The following is a 21,171-nucleotide window of genomic DNA, read 5'->3' as shown; positions in this document are numbered from 1 at the left end:
AGATCCCCTGGAGAAGGGAAAGGCTACCCACCCTAGCATTCTGCCCTGGAGAAGTCCATGGACTGTATTGTCCATGGGGTCAAAAAGAGTCGGACACAACTGAGCGACCAACACTTTCACTTTAGTGACTCAGATGGTATCTGCCATGCAGGAAGATCTGAGTTCGATCCCTGGCTTGGAAGATCCCCTTAAGAAGGGAAAGGCTACCCACTCCAGTATTCTTGCCTGGAGAATCCCATGGACAGAGAAGGCTGGTGGGCTACAGTCCGTGGCGTCACAGAGTCAGACACAATTGAGCAACTAACACAACAACAATTTTAGCAGCACTCCATTGTCCCCCAGCCTTTTCTCCCAGGAGATGCAGAATGGGAATTAAAAACAGCTGAGGTCACACCTGAGTCTGACATCTTTCAGCTGTGAAGCCACGTTCTAACTGCTCTGAGCCTCAATGTCTTTGTCTGCAAAATGGGCGTGTCTATAACTTACACAGCTGTGATGAAGATTAAATGCAGTAACATGCTGTCTGTAAGACACACTATAGAACAAGGGCTTCATTATTGAAATTAAACCTTACACCAATGTGGGGGGAGCTATGAAAGGAAAATTCCACAGGAGGAGTTAGGAATCAGAGAAGAGTCACTAACCAGCTTCCCAAAGCACCGTAGAGAATGGATAGGTTAGAGTTCGCGGGACCCGTGAATGCAGGCATGCAAAGTTGCCAAGGTGTGACTACTGTGAAGGAAGCTGAAGCAACAGAGCTGTTTAGCGGTGTAACTGCCATCTCAGGAGATCCAGAGCCACGCATCTAGTGGAGAGGAGGAGAGTGAGACCAAGCTATAGTGTGCTGGCAAGTCTACAACTACCCTTCACAGACATCAGAGAAGCTGCGCTGCTTGTTCACTTCTGCCCGAGAGCAGAGCCGAGAGCCACAGAGAACGCTGGGTTAGGAGACCACCCCAGAGGCAAAGCCAGGCCCCATTCAATATGCGCACTATACAGCTTGCTAGATTTCAGAGCTGCTAGGGGCCAGCGCCTGCCCTGGGCCTTGCCTTCTTTCCTGGGTGTGTCTGTGGTATTATCCCGTCCTTCTCAATATCGTGTATTATGTGTAATGTCTGATAACTTGTGTTTTAGTTTATGGGTCCCTGGACCAAGAGCTGCCTTGTCTGTCTGTAGACTTGATACAAATCCTGAGATCCCAGACTGAAGACTGTCTCTATGAGATAAGATTTAGCTTGGTCCTGGGATGGAAAGAGCATATTTTGTGGACGGGAGGAATAGGAATAATTTGCTGCCAGAGGGTAGCCTCTGCTGGATTCAGATTCCTCCCTTCCTAGAATGCCTCCCACTTGCAATGTGATGTTGCCATCTGTCATCAAGGCGTGAGCTTTTCTCCTGCATCTTTGAGTATGATTTTCCTTGTGACTTGCTTTGACCAACAGAGTATGGTAAAAGTAAAAACAAAAGGTCGTGTGACGTCCACCCTGAGATCTCAAGAAGTTTGCAGCTTTTGCCTTCACCATCTGAACTTGCCTCCCCTTCTGAAGAAGACCTGTCACATCTCTGGGATACTGACAGCGAGGCCCAGCTCTCTTAGTCTTCCCAGTTCTGAGCTGGGCTGTAAGCCAACATACAGGCCACTGCAGGTGTGTGAGTTAGCTCAGGGAAGACCGGAAAAGCACCCAGCTAAGGAAATAGTACATCCTTGTATTTTGTTAAAGCTTATTTACTTGGCTGTGTTGGGTCTGCGTTGTGCATGCAGGGTCCTTGTTTCATCATGTGGGATGCTCCGTGGTGCCACACTGGCTGTCTAGTTATGGCATGGGGGTTTAGTTGCCCCATGGCATGTAGGACTTTAGTTCCCTGCCCAGGGATTGAACCTGCGTCCCCTATGTTGCAAGGTGGATTCTTAACCAGCAGACCACGAGGGAAGTCCCCATGCTTGTCCCAATCCACAGTTTTTGGGTCATTTGTTACACAACCATGGATAACTTACACACCCATCCAGTAAACTATTTTGTGCTTAACTTAGCCAGGGTGGGTTTAGTTGTTTGTATCTTCACAGGGCTGTTGTGGGGGATGAATGTGCTACTTTTTGTAAAGGGCTTATCAAAATCTGGCACACAGAAGGGCTAAATGAATGGTAGCTCTTGTATGTGAAATCGGTTCTGAATGCTTGAGAGGGGTAGTGCAGACGCCGTTAGAACATCCAATAGTCACAATGAATGTCAGTCTGCATGCCACTGAATCACAGTTCTCCCAAATTCAAAATGAGGACATTTCCTAAATTATCTGTAAGTGCTTTTCAAGCTCTAAGATGCCATGCTCCTGCACAAAGTTGGCCCCAAACTCAGCTTGGCACGTCCTCTCGATGGCTCTAAACTCACGCCTCATTGGGTCTCAGCTGTGGACCAGCCCATGCCAACGCTTTTACGGTCTTTTATGCAGTGTCTCTGAGTGCTTCATTTATCAACACAGGGGCAGCAGGGAGACGCGCGCACCCCCAGAGCTGTCGCCTTTGCCGCTTCTGGGGCACCGTCGATACTGTAGTTCATGGAACTGTTGCCTCCCAGGTAGCTTAAGCTTTTTGAAATCTTTGCTCTAATATCATATGGAGGGGAGGCTGATTCTGTGCAGCATAAAGGATGAGGAGGAAGATGCTAGTGATTCCTCACCCTCCTCTCTGCTTTACTGAGCAATTCATCTCTGAACCCACATTTGCATCCCCCATTTAGCAATGCATTTGCCCTGCAAATAAGAGCCCTCCCTTCCTAGAAGGCAGTTTAGACCGTGTATTTCTTAAAGATGCTTCTTGAGAGGCTTTCTTGCCATTCCGGAAAGCTCCTCAGCATATCCTTTCCCGTTCCATTGTAATAAACTTCATGAAAAGATTTTGGTCAGTGAAGATCTCTGCACTTGAGGGTGACCACAAGTGAATTAGCATGCACGCTGAGATACTGAGCTGAGAGCAGTTGCCCACTTCTAACCTAGAAGATGACCTTCCAAAGGCCTAGGCAAGGAGGTAGAACCCTGGCACAGATGAGCATCACGTCAGAGTTAATCAACGGATCATGCAAACGAGGCACCCATTTATAGCATTTATTTAAATTTTCATTTAAATCGCTGGTTAAATGGAATCATTTAAAATCCCACAGTCAACACTTGAGTAAATTGGTTTTAAAACTATATATTACATTGCAGCACACTGCAGTTTATACACAGTTCCAAAATAATTGCTTGTTGCTCTCAGAGTACAAAATATGTGTCCAAATAGTTTAAAGTGGTTACATGAGAAATAATGTCTTCTTATTTATCTTTTCTTGGGGAAAAAGATAGAATATAGTCCTTAGGAACGTGAGGTCTGAACTCAGGTCAGACCTGGCATTGAATTCTGTCTCTGACACTTACAGTTCTCTTTGTCTCTCTGGCTTCCATCCTGTCTGTAAAACTGAGTTAATAAAGATAATCATTATGAGAATTAGATGAAGTGACATATATAAGATACCTAGCTCAGTACCTGATCCCTTGCAAGTACTTAATGGTAACTACTGTTATTGTTTTCTAAATGCTATTATATTTTTGTTCCCTTTCTGCATACTACTACTGAAAAAGCTGCTAGAAAAGATAAAGTCACACAGGTGGCTGGCATGGTATTTATTTTTGGCCATGCTCTTCTAGTTGCTTTTTACTAAGACAGTGGTCTACCCACTGGCCACAAACACCCTGACTTGTATGTGAGTGGAACATTTCATAAAGTAGAAGAAATATAATATTTGTTTTCTGGTGGTAGCTGGGTGACTTCTAAGTTTTGGAGAACAGTAGAGAAGGCAATGGCACCCTACTCTAGTACTCTTGCCTGGAAAATCCCCCGGACAGAGGAGCCTGGTAGGTTACAGTCCAAGGGGTCTCGAAGAGTCGGACACGACTGAGCAACTTCACTTTCACTTTTCACTTTCATGCATTGGAGAAGGAAATGGCAACCCACTCCAGTGTTTTTGCCTGGAGAATCCCAGGGACGGGGGAGCCTGGTGGGCTGCCGTCTATGGGGTCGCAGAGAGTCAGACATGACTGAAGCAACTTAGCAGCAGCAAAAATAGATAAGAAGCTCTGAAAGTCCGGAGAATATACTTACTAAACTATGTCTAGTTAGCTTTAACTTTCCTTGATTAGAAATGTCTACAGAAGCCAAGTTATTCTGAACATTAGTTATGGTTCTCTGGTTCTGCCGAACACAGAATGACTCTTGCTCACTAGAAGGGGGAGTTTACTAGAAGGATTTGGGAGACCTCACAGAATTGGTGAGAAAGCTAAATAATGAGACCTTGGAAGAAACAGGGGCCAAGGCAACTCTGAAGACCTGGAATACTGGGGACTTGGAAATACCCACGAAAGGGGTAAACCTAACTGACGGTGCTGCCAAGACTGCATCCTGGGGGGGAAGAGAGAGTCCAGCTGGGATGCTGGACAGGCCAAAATTTGCCCAAGCTAACAAGCAAACTCAAAAGGAACATTCTCCCTACTCAGCCTTAACTCTCAGAAAACAGGAGGGTCACTGATAAGGCTACAGGTCAAATCTAATGTTTCAGAGATATTGTAGGCAAGAAGTTAGGTGAAGAGTCAGAGAGGGTACAGAGCCAAGAAGATGGCAGAGGGGAAATGCCAGCAGGAATGGTGACTCTTGAGGGGAGGGCTAATGAACGAGAGGGCAGACACAGTGAGAGCGGTCTGGGGAACACGTTACTGTTGAGCCAGTCAAAAGCACATTATCTGTAGCCAAGTTCTACAGCCAGGGCTGAAATTTACTGTTTGCACATGCCGATCTAGAGTTCTCATAGAGCCTGGCTTCATCCAAGTCCTTGCAAACTGAAGTTGTATCCATCAGAGAAATTCATAAGGTAGAGAGGGGAATGGTGGGTGAGGTGGTCTTGAGAGCTGCCTGTCAGCCTGACAAGATGACACTTCCATATCAGCATGTAGATCTTGTCAAGTAACCTTTACTCAAGTCACGGGAGTAGATGTCTCGGGAAATCCTACTCTCCTGAAAATATCAGAAGGTCACCCAGTTTCTGGCCTGGTGCCCTGTGAAAGGACAACATTTTGAAATTAAAAATAAATAAATAGAGTTTATGGCGAACCGTGCATGTATCGGCCATTGGTAGGGCTGCTGCTGCTGCTAAGTCACTTCAGTCGTGTCCAACTCTCTGCGACCCTATAGACGGCAGCCCACCAGGCAACCCCGTCCCTGGGATTCTCCAGGCAAGAACACTGGAGTGAGTTGCCATTTCCTTCTCCAATGCATGAAAGTGAAAAGTGAAAGTGAGGTCGCTCAGTTGTTTCCGACTCTTAGCGACCCCATGGACTGCAGCCCACCAGGCTCCTCCAACCATGGGATTTTCCAGGCAGGAGGACTGGAGTGGGGTGCCATCGCCTTCTCCAGTGACAGCTATATTGGAGAGGCTGTTTCAGAGACTCCCTTCTAAGAAGCTTGTTGTCTCGGAGAATGGATGGTGTTAATGGACTTAGCTGTTATGTTAAAGGTCATGGCCTGGTGTTTCCACAGACTCTGAATCACCTGACTGGCTGCCCAGGTGCTAACACAAGAGGATCTCACAAAATAAAACTTGGGGTGATGGGAGCGGGTCACCACCCTGAAATGTTCCGTGTTCCTGAGTGCTTTGCAAGAGAGGAGCTGACGTATGGATGCACAACGTGACTTTTATGTATCTTACTCTGTTGCCTTTCAGCCAAAGATCATTTCAGAGCATAGACTTCCTGGAGTGTAGGAAAGCTGTACTATCCAAGTACAATTGTAACGCTTCTTAGAAAAACATGGGGTTCCTGGCTTCAAGTTTGCAGTAACAGTATTATAGGGGAGAGATCAGATTAAGTATAACCCCCATCCTGTCTTCTCTCGTGGCTCAGGTGGTAAAGAATCGGCCCACAGTATGGGAGACCTGGATTCGATCCCTGGGTTGGAAAGATCCGCTGAAGAAGGGAATGGTACCCACTCCAGTGCTCTTATCTGGAGAATTCCATGGACAGAGGAGCCTGGCGGGCCACAGTCCATGGGGTCTCAAAGAGTCGGACACGACTGAGCGACTAACTCTTCACTTTCCCACCCTGTCTGTTATGTGATTCATGGTCTCCCTCTCCCTGGCCTGGATTATTGCCATTGTATCTCCCCAACTTGAGCTCCTGATGTGCCGTCTGAACCTGTCACTGGTACCCACTTCATCTTTCTAAGGCGCTTTTCTTCTTCCATCAGAAATTCTCAATGGCTCCCGTTGCCCATCAGGTGCCATCCACATTCCTCAGTTCTCAGTGACATCCTCGCCACCTCTCAGCAGTCCCTGCCCCTTGGATGAAGAGAAGTTCTTGAGGTTTCCTGGACACACACACACACACACCTTTTTCTGCCTAGTTCAGGTTGTTTTTTGGTCCTAAATGTCTTTGCCGTGACCTTTGTTTCTACCCCATCATAACCAACTTCGACTAATCAGTCTAAAGTCTTGATATTCCATTCCTACTTCACCACAGGTTGACCCAGCTCGCCCTTTTCTGGTGGTTCCCACATCTGCCTAGGGCCCTACCATTTCCCTGGTGGCTCAGGTGTCTTCAAAGATTCTTCTGTTGTCGTGACCCCCTGAATCCACTTCATCAGCCAGCCCTCTTGGCTTTACTGCCAAAGCCTCCCAGATTGCAATGCTTCACTGCATCTTCTTTCTGCATCTCCTCCCAGATCAAGAGGCTGGTGCCTCTACTGCCTGGACTTCCACAGTAGCCTCCTAAGCAGCCTCCCTATTCCCACATCTGCCCTTAGACAGGCCTGCTCTACAGGGTGCCAGAGACATCTGTCGGAGATGCAAACCAGACCGTGCTGCTCTTCAGATTAAAACCCTCAAGTGGCTTGCTGTGCCTTTGGAATGAAACGCCTTGCCTGGTCTGCTCCCGAACCTCTTTCCCAAGCTCGCTCTATGCTCCCTTCCCTTGTCCTCACAATTGGGCCCCACCCATCTCTTTCTCTTCCTTTGAGAGAACAATTTATAGATCATTTACATCTGTTGCTTCTTTCTAAACTCTCTTTTCATGTCTTTTTACATCTGGAACTTTCTCCTCATTTGCATCTTAATTCAAATGTTTCTTCATAGGAAATACCTTCCCCTGATCAGATATGAAATTCCTCATTGTCTTCATTCTATCAAGCCGTTCAGATAACTTCCTTTAAACCATTTGTTAGGGTCTGCAATTATTTAAATTGTTTGTCTGTTTGTTTTATTAACTATCTCTCCCATCCACCCCAAGTAAATTTGTGTCTTCTTTTGCATTGCTCAGCTTCCAGTGCCTCACACATTGTCCTGAACATACTACTACTACTACTAAGTCACTTCAGTCGTGTCCGACTCTGTGCGACCCCATGGACTGCAGCCTACCAGGCTTCTCCATCCATGGGATTCTCCAGGCAAGAACACTGGAGTGGGTTGCCATTTCCTTCTCCAATGCATGAAAGTGGAAAGTGAAAGTGAAGTCTCTCAGTCGTGTCCAACTCTTAGCGACCCCATGGACTGCAGCCTACTAGGCTGCTCCATCCAGCAGTACTGGAGTGGGTGCCATTGCCTTCTCCCGTCCTAAACATAACAGGCCCTAAATAAATATTTGCTGAATGCTTGAATGAAGGACCATTCTAAATACCATCTAACCTAAAAGGACTTTCTGTTTCTCACAATCAGAAGCCCTTCTCTGGAATTTCAGTGTGCTTTATCCGACCTCAAGCATCATACTTTATACTTTATACCTTCTAAATGGGATCCTAGGTATTCACAAATGTGTCTGCGTTTCCTTGTTGGACACTGTGGTTACTGTCTCTATGTCTGACTCGTCTCTGAGTCTCGCACAGTGCCTGCCCCAGGGTCTTGCACATACCTAGTATTCAATAAATATTTGCTGCTGCTACTGCTGCTAAGTTGCTTCAGTTGTGTCCGACTCTGTGCGACCCCATCGACGGCAGCCCACCAGGCTCCCCCGTCCCTGGGATTCTCCAGGCAAGAACGCTGGAGTGGGTTGCCATTTCCTTCTCCAATGCATGAAAGTGAAAAGTGAAAGTGAAGTCGTTCAGTCCTGTCGGACTCCTAGCGATCCCATGGACTGCAGCCCACCAGGCTGGAGTGGGAATAAATATTTGGGGAAGTATAAGTGAAAGAAGCATTAACTCACTGTGAATTTCAACTAAAGTGAGTTTAACCTCCAAAATAAGACCAAAGGAGTGATTTGCACTGTCTTATTGTCTTTTTTTTTTTTTTGCCTTTGGGTGCCATCTCAGGTGGCTCAGTGGTAAAGAATCTGCCTGCCCATGCAGGAGACATGAATTAGATCCCTGAGTCAGGAAGATCCCCTAGGGAAGAAAATGGCAACCTACTCCAATATTCTTGCCTGGAAAATCCCATGGACAGAGGAGCCTGGCAGGCTATAGTCCATTGGGCTGCAAAAGAGTCAGACAGACTTTTCGACTAAGCCACAAACAACAAAGCCCATCTCTAGCGGACCAAAGCTGTGAGCATAGTTTTACCACTTGCTCCTGTGACTTCATATTTTAGGGCTGTGCTGTGGACATCATCTGGTGCCTAAGTCAGGTCTCTGATTAAACCAGTAACAGAGCTAGATTCAGACATTTAGTCCCTGAACTTGTTGCTACTATCCACACCTTTGGAGCTTCTGTGGCCACTGCCTTGTATTATTGTTATTTCTTAATATTGATTTATTTCCTAGAGTCGTCTTCCTTGTAGGCTGCCCATAGCTACCCTCTCATTGGCATGCTGTATCTGCTGCTGCTGCTGCTAAGTCACGTCAGTCGCGTCCGACTCTGTGCGACCCCATAGATGGCAGCCCAGCAGGCTCCTCCGTCCCTGGGATTCTCCAGGCAAGAACACTGGAGTGGGTTGCCGTTTCCTTCTCCAGTGCATGACAGTGGAAAGTGAAAAGTGAAAGTGAAGTCGCTCAGTCGTGTCCAACTCTTAGCGACTCCATGGACTGTAGCCCACCAGGCTCCTCCGTCCATGGGATTCTCCAGGCAAGAGTACTGGAGTGGGGTGCCATTGTCTTCTCCGCATGCTGTATCTAAGACAGCACAAATGGCTTAAAATAGATATGAAACTCTAAAGGGATGCAAACAGTGGGTAAATCTGACAGTGCCAGGTACAGCGACTAAATTAGGTGTCCATTTTTTCGAACTTAGAAGAAACACCTGATTTAGAAGACTCCAGTACAGAGCACTGTCTCTTCAACTTCTTTTCAGCTCTGTTTTTTCCTCCCTGTCCCCCTGGATATTGTCTTTCAAGACCTTAACAACTTGAGAGCAGAGACTGCATTTTTTACTTTCTGTATTCCCAGGCACCAGGCTGGGTGCTCGGTACCCAGCAGGCCCTTATTAACTTATGAATTAATGTTACCTCTTCCCCAGCTTTCTTCTCATGCCTGTCTTGGACTGGCCCACTAAGCTCTCTAGGTCCTGACCCTCAGCTCGCACTAGGGCCCCAGTGTCTCTGGCACAGCTTTTCTGAAGTGTTCCTTGGCCTCCCCACCAGATGCCTGGATTCACTTTGACTCATTGTTCCTCTTTCTGTTCCTTGGAAGCAAGCACTTATTTTCCTAGAGCTAATTTTCTCTTAACAATTAAAGACTCTCAAATGGTGAGCTTGGTTCTTTAGGGTTGATTTTCTGGCTAAGATCTGGCCTTTACCGGAACCAGCATGCAATGTTGGTACTGGAAGAGAGTTCACTAACCCCACCTCAGTAATGGTCCTCACTCACTGCGTCCTGTGCTCTATTCCTGCCACTTAGCTCTGTAGCTTGCAAGGCTGTCTTCCACCTTTCCAACGACCCAGTGTTTTCTCCACTGGCCACATAAGAAGGCTGGGTCACATAGATGTTAGGTAGCATGGGCAACATCACAGCGGTGCAGTTAGAATTGGGGCCAGCACCTCCCTGGTTTCAAAGCTTAAGCCTGGGCATCACCTCAGATGCTAATGGAAGCCTTACTAATGGGATTATGCTGACCAGAGAATGAGGAATGCCAATTCACTGTATTTGGAGCTGGTGAGACCACACCTGGGTTATGCCTCCTTTTATTAAAAATAAACTCATTCAGATGAGCAACCATGGATTATCAGATCCATGGAAGAAGCTGGAGCAGTTTTAATTGGCAAAATAAGAGACTTAGATGAGAATCGATGAAAGTTTTCACATGTTCGGTATACGTGCTGCCGAAGCTAGCACAAGGTCTTCACATGTTTGGATTAGAGCCCACGGGAGAGAAATCAGACTTGCTTTGTCCTCTCCTCTCCTGCAGAAGCCTGGAGAAATGATGCAAGTGCAGATTCAGAGTCACCGTAGGGGAAGCTCTGTGGCCCCTCCAGCTGTTTGTCATGGAGTTGCTACTTTAAGAAATGAAAAGGTTTTAAAGTTGTTATTATTCTTAACTCCTGCAGATTTTTAGAGAGAAGACAAGTCTTCGAATTCAGAAGTCTTCTCTGACCCCTCAGCTTCTCCTGTAACCCTAAACCATAACCCTAAATGTCTACAGTGTTTGCATTCAACTTGTTATTGGTGTCCTTCTCAGGACATGTGACACTCCTTATCTCCTATTGCATTATTCAAACTCTGAGACTCTCAGTTACAGAGGACAGAAACTGAGTCTAATTTGTCTTGCTGTCATTATTGACTCCGTAACACTGCCTTACAAACTGTAGATGTCCATAGCACAGTACCCTGTTGCTCCTTCATAAAACCTCAGTGTATTATTCACCCCAGTTTCACTGCTTAACCAGCTCTGTGACCCTGGACAAGCCAGTTAAACTCTCTGTGTCACCACTTCCTCAACTATAGACCTGAATAACCAGCTGGAAATTTTGTGACAATTAAATTTTTCAACTCTGTAAAATTTTGAGAGCAGAGTCTGCCCCACATGTCTTGCACTGTTGTAAATTTTCAGCACCTAACTCCCCAAAGAGACTTTGAGATCCACAAGAAGATGACCCAGTTCCTGTCTTTAGCCTCCAGCCTGCTGTGTGGCACATGGCAGGTGAGTAATCCACGTTTGTTGAAATGGATACATAATCATTAAACGATAAGAGAGAAGCCAGGCAGCCAAAGATGTCAGATTCTGGAAGCATCTGAGAGGTCAACAACTCTGGTCCCTAAACCCACCTGCATGTTAGTATAAGTATTCGTATAAGTGAAGGCAACAGCACCCTACTCCAGTACTCTTGCCTGGAAAATCCCATGGATGGAGGAGCCTGGTGGGCCACAGTCCATGGGCTCTCTAAGAGTCGGACACGACTGAGCGACTTCACTTTCACTTTTCACATTCATATGTTGGAGAAGGAAATGGCAACCCATTCCAGTGTTCTTGCCTGGAGAATCCCAGGGACGGGGGAGCCTGGTGGGCTGCCGTCTGTGGGGTCGCACAGAGTCGGACATGACTCAAGCGACTTAGCAGCAGTAGCAGCAGGTGAGAGTGCAGCCGGCCCAGCACTTTTCCTGGATTGTCTCCTATTTTATTGATGAGGGAAAGTGAAGCACAGAGAGAATGTATCATTCCAGGATCAGAGAACCTGAGAGGCTCAAACTCAGCTCTCCTGTTGTCTCAGCCACAGGCTTGGGGAAGGGGTTTGGGGTCTGTGTGAAAGGGTTAAATAAGATGACCTCTAAGATAATGATGCAGCCAGCCAACAGCTCAGGGAGTTGTTGAGTGCTTGTGAACACCAACAACTGAACTGTTTCCTGGGACGTCCAGAAAATTGAGACATGGATCCCTTCTGTCATTGTTTCTACTCTGGTACAAGAAATAAAACCTCTACACAAATAGCCACTTTCCTGCAAAGTGGAAAGTGACAAGGCAGGAAGTCTGGACAGCTGCCACACAGCTGCTTGACTTGGGGGGGACACAGCTGCTTGACCATGGCTGGAAGTCCAGCTGTCTTCACGGGCAACCCCCTCCCACTGAGGCTCCTTCCTCTGACTGTTTCAGGAGATAACTCACCAGCTGCTTTAGAGTTCACTACCCTGGCGTCCCTTGGACTGCAAGGAGATCCAACCAGTCCATTCTGAAAGAGATCAACCCTGGGTGTTCTTTGGAAGGAATGATGCTAAAGCTGAAACTCCAATACTTTGGCCACCTGATGCGAAGAGTTGACTCATTGGAAAAGACTCTGATGCTGGGAGGGATTGGGGGCAGGAGGAGAAGGGGACGACAGAGGATGAGATGGCTGGATGGCATCACTGACTTGATGGACATGAGTTTGAGTGAGCTCCAGGAGTTGGTGATGGACAGGGAGGCCTGGCGTGCCGCGATTCATGGGGTTGCAAAGAGTCGGACATGACTGAGCGACTGAACTGAACTGAACCCTGGCATCTGATCACTCTGAGATCTCCCTTTCCCTTGTCATAGCTTACTGTCACATGTAATTACTCCTGTTTATTTATGTATTTAATAAATAGTTTTAATTGCCTACTGCTGTTACCTAACACTTACTGAGTTAGCTAATATTTCTAATGTTTACTGAGAGCCCACTCTTTGCCAGGCTTTGCTTTAGGTCTTAGGTCTTCATCTGCATTAATTCATTTAATCCTATGAAACTCTGAAATAGTATTTGAAGCTGAACTTATCATTTGGGCTTCCCTGGTGGCTCAGATGGTACAGAATCTGCCTGCAATGCAGGAGACCCAAGTTTGACCCCTGGGTTGGGAAGATCCCCTGGAGAAGGGAATGGCTACCCATTCCAGTATTCTTGCCAGGAGAACTCCGTGGACAGAGGAGCCTGGTCGGCTACAGTCCATGGGGTCGTAAAGAGCTGGACACGACTGAGTGACTAATACTTTCACTTAATGATTTGTTCAGCAAGGAAGAAGGGTGCATCTTTTCAAACAAACCAGAAGTTGAGCTAATTATATAGACAGGAGTTTGGAAAGTATGGAGTTGAGGAATCGGTGGACATAAAGAAGTCTGAATGTTTGGGGATTGACTGGTTTCCACATTTGGCAGTGTGGTTCCTGGAGTGAGACTTGTGATGGACTGACCTTCAGACATCAGAAGCCTACAAAGCAGAAAAGGAGGGAGAAGGGAAAGAAAGTGGCCTTGGTGAAAAGAACACATGGTGAGGAGAGTGGAAGCCTCTCACCCGTGGTTCCCCTTGACGACCCAGACTGCACACTCAGTTTTGCCTCATCGACCCTGTTCCCCGGGTCCCTCTTTCAGCCCCTTCTGGTCCTTTCTAGTCCATGAATTGAGTTCTGTGTCTGCCCTATTCCTACCAAAGGCGTCTCCTGCTTGGTTAGAGCTGGCAACCTGCAGTGGCCTCTCAGAGGAGGGGACATGGTCGCTGGCTGGTTGAAGGAGCCAGGGTCCCGGACTTCTTTTATCTAGTAACCAAAAAATGTTTATGGAACTCTTCCAATCTGACAGGCACTTTTGGGTGCCCTGAAACAGACATCAGCTGACAGGAACTGGATCCTTCCCATACAGCATAATCTCTGTTGCAAAGACAGTATTTAAACAAGTAAGTAAATAAATATTATACATATAATATGTCACAGGGTGGTTACCACTCTGGAGTCAAATAAAGCAGAGAAAAGCGTGGGAGAGAGGAGTGGGTGCAGTGTGAAATGAGGTCAGTGCGGACACCTCGCTGAGAAACTGGTGTTGAAGGAAAGAGTCGAGGATGAGTGAGGCGGCCACAGTGAGTGGGCAGGAGGGCAGGATTAGAGAAGTGGTTTGACGGCCAAGAGATAATGGGGGAAGGAGCTCATTTAAAGCCTTAGACATCATTTTCAGGACTTTGACTTTTAACTTGATAAAGAGTCATTGAATGGTTTGAACAGGAGTCATGATGTGAGCTGACTTAGCTTTTTGAAGAAACATGGGAGCTGCCTTCCTTAGAATTGTCTTCACAGTACATGGGGCAGGGTGGCAGCTGGAGGGTTCATTGGAAAGTGAGGCCAAGTGTTTGATGGTGATAAGGGAGGGAGCACTGAAGAGCAGACAGATTCTGGGTATATTCTTCCTGGAGCTTTCTTCTCATAGAAGGCTTGAGTATTTACTGCTGTCAACTCTAGCAGATAGAGTCCTGACGTGCCTCTCCAGAAGAGCACAGCTTGACTGACTGTTCAGTCTCCAGAGGGTCTTTTCCAGTCTGGGCCAGTGTGACAATGTGGCGGGGTCGGGGAGGAGAGGCACATGATCACATCTTGTTGTAGAATTAAAACATCAAGAAAAGATGCATAATCTATACCCAAACCTTTATAGTTTTTTAAGTAGGATTTTTCTCCTATAGAATTGTTCAAAATCAATATAGAAATTATAGATTTCTACAATTGATGGCTGTGGAGCAAGAGACAATTTTAATTTCAATTTCCCTGCTATTTTGGTCGCAACCGGGTGTTTGACATTGTGTGTATGTGTGAGAGAAACAGAGAGGGAGAGAAAGAGAGAGACTCTTAGAGGCCTACAGAGTGGCTGCTATTCCCTGGGCAATAGAAACCTGAAATCCCACTAATGAGGTTAGAAAAAACTCAGACCTTTTCTGTGTGCTTAATAATAGCACTGCCTACTGACATAACCAGGGTTCCCTGAATAATTGCCCTCTTTTCCAATTTATTTTTAGGACCTAAAATTTGGCGGGGAGGAAAGTGCCTTGAGTGGTAAGCACTTCCATCCAACAGCTCAATTCTAGGCCTTCACCATTTGGCCCTAAACTATATTAGATACATCTTTCCAAGTGGAAGACAAGTTAAAGCTAAGGATGAAGCTGAGATTCATTGTGAGAGCTCTGACTGGTTTACCCCTCAGTCTGAGGATAAAAGATCAATCGTTTGCTACAGATTCTATCATTCTCGAACTGGAGAATCTTCCCGCGACGTTTTTATCTGCCTATGGACACCATTAGAGTTTGCCAGTCATAGAATTAAAGGGCATAATAAATGTAAATGCTGCTAGAACCCTCGGTAGGTATAAAAATATCTGAAATACACACAGACCCATCAGTGTGTTTAAGGGAGATGCTATGCTTGGCGAGGCACTGAAAAATATTTAAAAATTGTTTGTGTAACTTTTTGCAAGTTATTGAATATAATAAGGAGGAAAGAGATACTAATTAGAAAGAGAGCATACGATTGAATCAGAGCTTGAGGCAGAATATTGGTTGAATATCTGGATTAAGTTGCCAGCATTAATTTGGAGGGGAGCTATTTTGGGTAGGCAGTAACCTTTAGTCTCAGATATAGATTTCCACATTGACTTTTAACCTTTAGTCACGGGCCCGCAGCTGTCCAGTCCTGAAAGTGTTCTGTTCCATCCTCCTGCCTAAATTGCAAGTTTGAGAAGTTTCAAAGTGTGAGATACTGCTTACAGGAACCTTCCCGCTGCTCTGTTTTCTCCTCCTCCCAGTAGGAAATGGCCAAGTATATTTAACGGGGGGCTTTCAGAGACACAGCAAGGGAGCATTTAATCACAGGCTTAAAATGTAAAATCAAAAGAAGAGACACACTGACATTTCTTCTTCTTCTCTGGGAGTGACTTATGAAAGGAAATATACAGTCGTCCTTAAATTACAAGGGAGTGTGTGTGTTCATGAAACAGACATGGGCTTGTGTTTACAAAGATCATTTTTGCACATGTCTGAAAGATGTTTGTACGAGTGAATAAAATGGGTTGAATTTACATTGCTTGAACTCCTGCATGCTCCCTGGTGCTAAACAAAAGATGCTGCAGGAATGGAAAATGGAGCTTGCTTTCTTTAACTCTGTCGTATCACTGGGCACCATTAAGAAGCTGTTAGCTTCAGTGCCTCAGACGTATCAAATGAAGGGACGCCCTCTGAAGGTGGGATCGCAAGCCGTTTCCTCCATGCTTTGCTTTGTGCTGGAATAAGATTCTCTCTAACACATGGTTTGATTGTGTGCTTCCAGGAGATATCAGTCCACAAGAGATGGTTCCAAGCAGGAAGAACGTGGTTCTCGTGGATGGAGTCATACTGAACGGCCCCGCAACAGATGTAAAAGCAGGAGAAAAATTTGTGGAAGATGCCTGTAGACTAATAATGGAAGAGGTGGTTTTGAAGGCTACAGACATCAATGAGAAGGTAAACGTGAAAGCCTGTGAGAAACCGTGAGGATGGGACTGCTAGGTTTTCTCCACCCCTGGATGGCTAGATGTAAGGGGAAGAGGAATCACGCTTTCATTTCCTGTGTACTTTTGTTTCAAGGGGATGCCCAGATACCAAAGTTGGTACCCACTCTCCCACCCCACCTCAGCTTCCAGACCCCCATCCAGTTTCTGCTTTCCCGGAAAGCAGCCAGCAAGTGTGGGGAGACTGGCCAAGACCCAGAGTTTAACCAGGTAAGGTTGGGAAGCACAGGATGAACCTTTCTGCCCCAGATGATGATACAAATTATAAATCAACCGATGATCTGATTTCTATAGTCTCCAGCACACACCCGCTTTCCATTGTCTGGCACATATTCTTTATGTTGCTAGTGAAATCAAGCAGAAGGTAGAAAAAGTGTGAAAAGTTTTTAAATTTATCTGAGGGACTTTACTAGCAGTTTGTCTGAGCTTAGACTGGAAATCTTGGGTTGCTAAGTCTGACTTTTCTGACTGGTACCAGTGACCAGTTCTAGCTTTCAAATTCAGACGCAAATTGATACTGGAATCACCACTGATGACATCTGTTCTTAATAGTAATTACTTTGTGCCAATTGATATTCTAAGAGCTACTCCGTAAGTGTTTGTGTATGTAACCCATGTATTTGTGTACTGAATCTGTAAAGACACCTAAGATGCCAGTACTATCGATCAACTCCATTTTAGAGACGAGGGGCAAAGCGTGGCACCAGATGCCAAGGATGTTTCCCCAAAGAACATGCCATCGGATCTTGGGGCTGGCGCCAGAATCCAGGCTGGTTGCAGAGTCTGTGCTTTTCATGGCTTCTCCCTGTGTTTCTCAGAATCTCACAATTAATAGCTATCACACTGATCACCTTTCATATTTCAAATCACTGAAGGTATTTCCTAATTTTGTGCTTATAATTGAGTTTTCTCCCGTCTTAGCTGTACCCGGGGAATGTTTGGACCTGCTTTACTTTGGATGGGGTACAGTACTCCCCTGGAAATTTTTTATATTGGCCTTTATTCAGTCATTAAATATTAACTGAGTCTAGCTAAGTTAAAACATTATATTCAGCCCTGGGGGATATAAAGCAAAGTAAGATAAAGGCTCAGCTTTGAACAGAATCAGAATAAAAAACAGGGGGTCCCAATAAGAAGGTGATAAATGCTGTGTGGTTTGGGCAGATTTTGGGTAGATCTCACTGAGAAGGGGACACCTTGGACTTTGATGCAGAATCTGAGGATGAAATAGGTGTTTGTTGTTGTTTTTTATTTGGCTGTGTCTGGTCTTATCTGCAGCATGAGGGATCTAGTTCCCCAACCAGGGATTGAGCCCAAGTCCCTACGTTGGGAGCATGGAGTCTTAGCCACTGGGCTGCCAGGGAAGTTCCTAGAGTAAGATTTTGATGGGTAGAGAGAAGTGGGCTCAGGTGTGTTGCTGAAAGTGGAAGGTGAATGAGGGGAAGAGAGTTATAATAGGGCAAGGTATTTATTACACCAAGGGGCCCTTCATGTGGAAAGAAGGGCTCATACAGGACAGTGATGGGAGATAGGATGAGAAGGGTGGGCTTAAAATCCTAAGTTATCAACTCAGTGGCCCCAAGCCCATTGCAATATGGTAGTCATGCAGGGTGGAGAAGGAAATGGCAACCCACTCCGTGTTCTTGCCTGGAGAATCCCAGGGACGGGGGAGCCTGGTGGGCTGCAGTCCATGGGGTCCCAAAGAGTCGGACACGACTGAAGCGACTTGGCAGCAGCAGCAGTCATGCAGGGACATGCATCCATGTGAAGCTGGATTGTTATGTTGGAGTTGGGAGAGGGAGGTGAAGTTTTTATGCTGCTGACTTAGCCTACTTGGTCAGAGATTCAACACATCCCCTTTCAAAGGTGGCCTGAGGATAGGATGGGTCCCCATACTTAATGATGGGCTTCCGTGGTGATAGTGGTAAAAAGCCTGCCTGCCAATGCAGGAGATATAAGAGACTCAAGTTCAGTTCCTGAGTCAGGAAGAGCCCCTGGAGGAGGGCATGGCTACCCTCTCCAGTATTCTTGCCTGGAGAATCCCAAAGACAGAGGAGCCTGGCGGGCTACATCCATAGGGTCGCAAAGAGTCAGACACGACTGAAGCGACTTAGCACACGCACAGCACAGCCATACTTAGTGACATGATTACCTCTGGCCCCCTCTTTTGTAGACACTTTTCCTCAGCCACTTTTTTTTCAATTGAACTGTAACTTACTTTCAGTCAAATGTACTGCCTTTGGTGTGCACTTCTATGAGTTTTGACAAATCGCGTAACCAGCAACAGAATTAAACACGAACAGTTCTGCCACCCCACATGCCCCTGTGCGCCTCCGTGTCAGCCTCTGCCGTCACCTCTGGCCCCTGGCAACCACTGATTTGTGTTTGTGGGGTGTTGCTGTCCTTGAAGTTTTTTCATCAACATTACATGAATTCATAGTCCTTCCTTTGCACGGTCACACCCCGTTTGGTTGACTTCTGCCCGCCATGGTTCATGCTTCTAAGCTCAGAGTTTAATTTCGTACCTCTCACACGATTTGATATTTCACCCTGCTTTCCCCAGCCTCCCCGATCCTGGCCTCCACCCCTTGGAGAGTCCCCTGTCTGTCTCCTCCCCTCCACAGGGAAACTTTTTAAGGATCTTCAACACTGCCCCCTCCCTCCATGTCCTCACCTCCTACGTCCTTGCCTCATGCAATCTGGCCTCCACTCCCACCTCCCTCAGTCAGACGCTCTTGCCAAGCACACCTCCTTGTTGATCCATCCCAGGACTGCCTCCCAGTCTCTGTCTACTTTGGCGTCTCTGCAGGACCTGACGGTGGTGACCGTCTCCTCCCCCGAGCATCCCTCTTCCTTTGTGTAGTAGCTCTGAACTCTTCCGGGTTGCTCCCTGCCTCTCTGGCGTGTCCTCACCTCACAAGTGAGCTCATTCCCTTCACCCTTATGTGCTGGCGCTGCCCAGGTGAGACCTACACCTTCTACTCTTTCTACAGGTTTCCTCTGAGCTGTGTCACTTGGGTCACATTATAACAGATGCCTGCAACTCTGTTTCTGATCTTTCACAAGAGCTTCAGACCAACTGTTACACCCGCTTTGGATGTCCTGTAGGTGCCTTGGACTAAATATGCCCCAAACTCACCATCCAACCCCAGCCACCATGAAACCACGTGCTGGCTGGAAAGCTCAAGATGGCCTTTGGCTATTCCTTGCCCTCATCCTTCCTGTGTTATTGCTTTCCAGGTTCTATTGATGGCGCGTCTTCAATATCTCCAGATATGCTTCCTTCCTGAGGCAACCAGCCTCATCCAGACCACTATCCTCTCTTGCCTGCTCTATTAGAGTAATTTCTCATTTCCAATTTTACTTGGAATCTCCATATTGCAATCAAAGCCATTGTCTAAAACTAATATTATCACATGTAATTCCCTTGTCCAAAGCATATCAGTGTTTTATAGAGCCACATTCAAACTCTGTAATATGTGACATGAAGCCCGTCACCATCTGAGCCTTGTTTTATCTCTTCATTCATTCATTCAACATGCTGTTGATAACCTTTTGTATGGCAGGCTCTGTTAGTTCCTTGGGAGTGGTTAGAAAATTGACCAACACCTCTGCTCTCATGGTGATTGTGTGTCGCAAATGAATTACATGGGGAGGTGACAGGGGCATGGAAAAAGGAAGAGAAGAAACAGCTGGGGGGGGGGGTACTTCAGGAGGTAGAGTAACACACAGCTTGTGATTTTAAATGAAGAGTGGGGATTGCTGACTTGACAGAGGGACATCTGAGAAGAGTTTTGAATGAAATGAGGAAGTTCGCTATGAGGAGGTTTGGGTGGAGGTTGCATTCCAGGCCGAGGGCGAAGACCCTAACGTGGGAATGCATCTGGTATGCATACGGAGCAGAAAGGAGGCCAGGGTGTGGGGTGGGGGGCGCGTCAGTGCCACCGGGGAAACAGATGTACAGGATCAGTGCAGGTCATTGTAAGGACTTGGGCTTTTACTCTGAAGGAAATGAGGAGCCATCAGACATATTTGAGCAGAGGGCTGCCTGTGGCTAAGATGGAAGAGGAGCATTCTGGATGCTGACTGCGGGGCTGAGAGCAGATGGTGTGGGGCCGGGGGCCAGGGACAGAGACAAGTGGGGGAGCTGTTCCAAGATTCCAGCTCCACTTTTCCCTACCTCCCCCAAGCTCTGAGTTCAAGCCACACCCAGTGGACTTCTCTCTTCAGATGGGCCATGGGTGCCCTTGTATCTCAGCCCCTGCTTGTCCTGTTCTTCCTCCTAGAAGGCCCCTTGCATGACCCCCATCCCTTATACTCTTTGCTTGGTTCTTTAGTTGTTGTTCAGTCAGCAGATCACGTCTGACTCTTTGTGACTCCATGGGCTTCGGCACGCCAGGCCTCCCTGTCCCTCACTAGCTTCTGGAGTCTGCCCAAGTTCATGTCCATTCACTCAGTGATGCCATCCAACCATCTCGTCTTTGTCGCCCTCTTCTCCTTCTGCCCTCAACCTTTCACAGTCTTATTTTGTCCCACTTGGATGTCAGTGCTTTCAGGACTTCTTCCAAAACTGAAGACAGAGTCCCCTGCTTTGTTGCAACAGCATCCGCTTTACCAGATGTCAGAGCTCTGGCCCCAGGAAACGGTGCTTGCCCGCTTGCATCTCTCTCTCTTCCACTGGTCGGGAAGCTTCACGAGGGTGGGGCCCGTGTTTCCTACATCCTCTCCACACCTGGCTCCAGTGAGTGCCCCCGTAACCGTGCTGTGGCCGAATCCCCAGGTCTGTGAGTGGCGGCCCCCTGAAGAGCTGAAGCGGCTTCTCGACTTGGAGCTGAGGGACGCGGGAGAGCCGCACCACCGGCTGCTGCAGCGCTGCCAGGACGTCATACGCTACAGCGTCAAGACCAGTAAGAGCTCCCCGCTTCATCTGTGCTGCAGACAGTTCTTACGTTTTCTTTAGCATGTGCTTATCCCATAGTCGGGGCGTGACCGGT

At 46.9% G+C, this 21,171-nt stretch overlaps 1 protein-coding gene across 4 annotated transcripts in view; it reads left to right on the top strand.

The window, feature by feature from the left end:
* Window positions 1–21,171, top strand: part of GADL1 (glutamate decarboxylase like 1) — a 194,179-nt gene that overhangs the window by 23,383 nt on the left and 149,625 nt on the right. For 3 of the 4 annotated variants that reach the window (XM_010817522.4, XM_010817525.4, NM_001102281.2), the window contains exons 2-3: window positions 15,958–16,130; window positions 20,958–21,084. In XM_010817522.4, coding sequence (XP_010815824.2) covers window positions 15,958–16,130; window positions 20,958–21,084 — 300 coding nt within the window. Of the gene's footprint in view, window positions 1–14,670; window positions 14,995–15,957; window positions 16,131–20,957; window positions 21,085–21,171 lie in introns of those variants that run through there. The other variant, XM_010817523.4, reaches the window with a different exon arrangement.

Source organism: Bos taurus, chromosome 22 (genome assembly GCF_002263795.3).
Source record: "Bos taurus isolate L1 Dominette 01449 registration number 42190680 breed Hereford chromosome 22, ARS-UCD2.0, whole genome shotgun sequence".
Classification (NCBI taxonomy): Eukaryota; Metazoa; Chordata; class Mammalia; order Artiodactyla; family Bovidae; genus Bos; species Bos taurus.
This window is presented reverse-complemented; position numbering and strand designations above follow the sequence as displayed.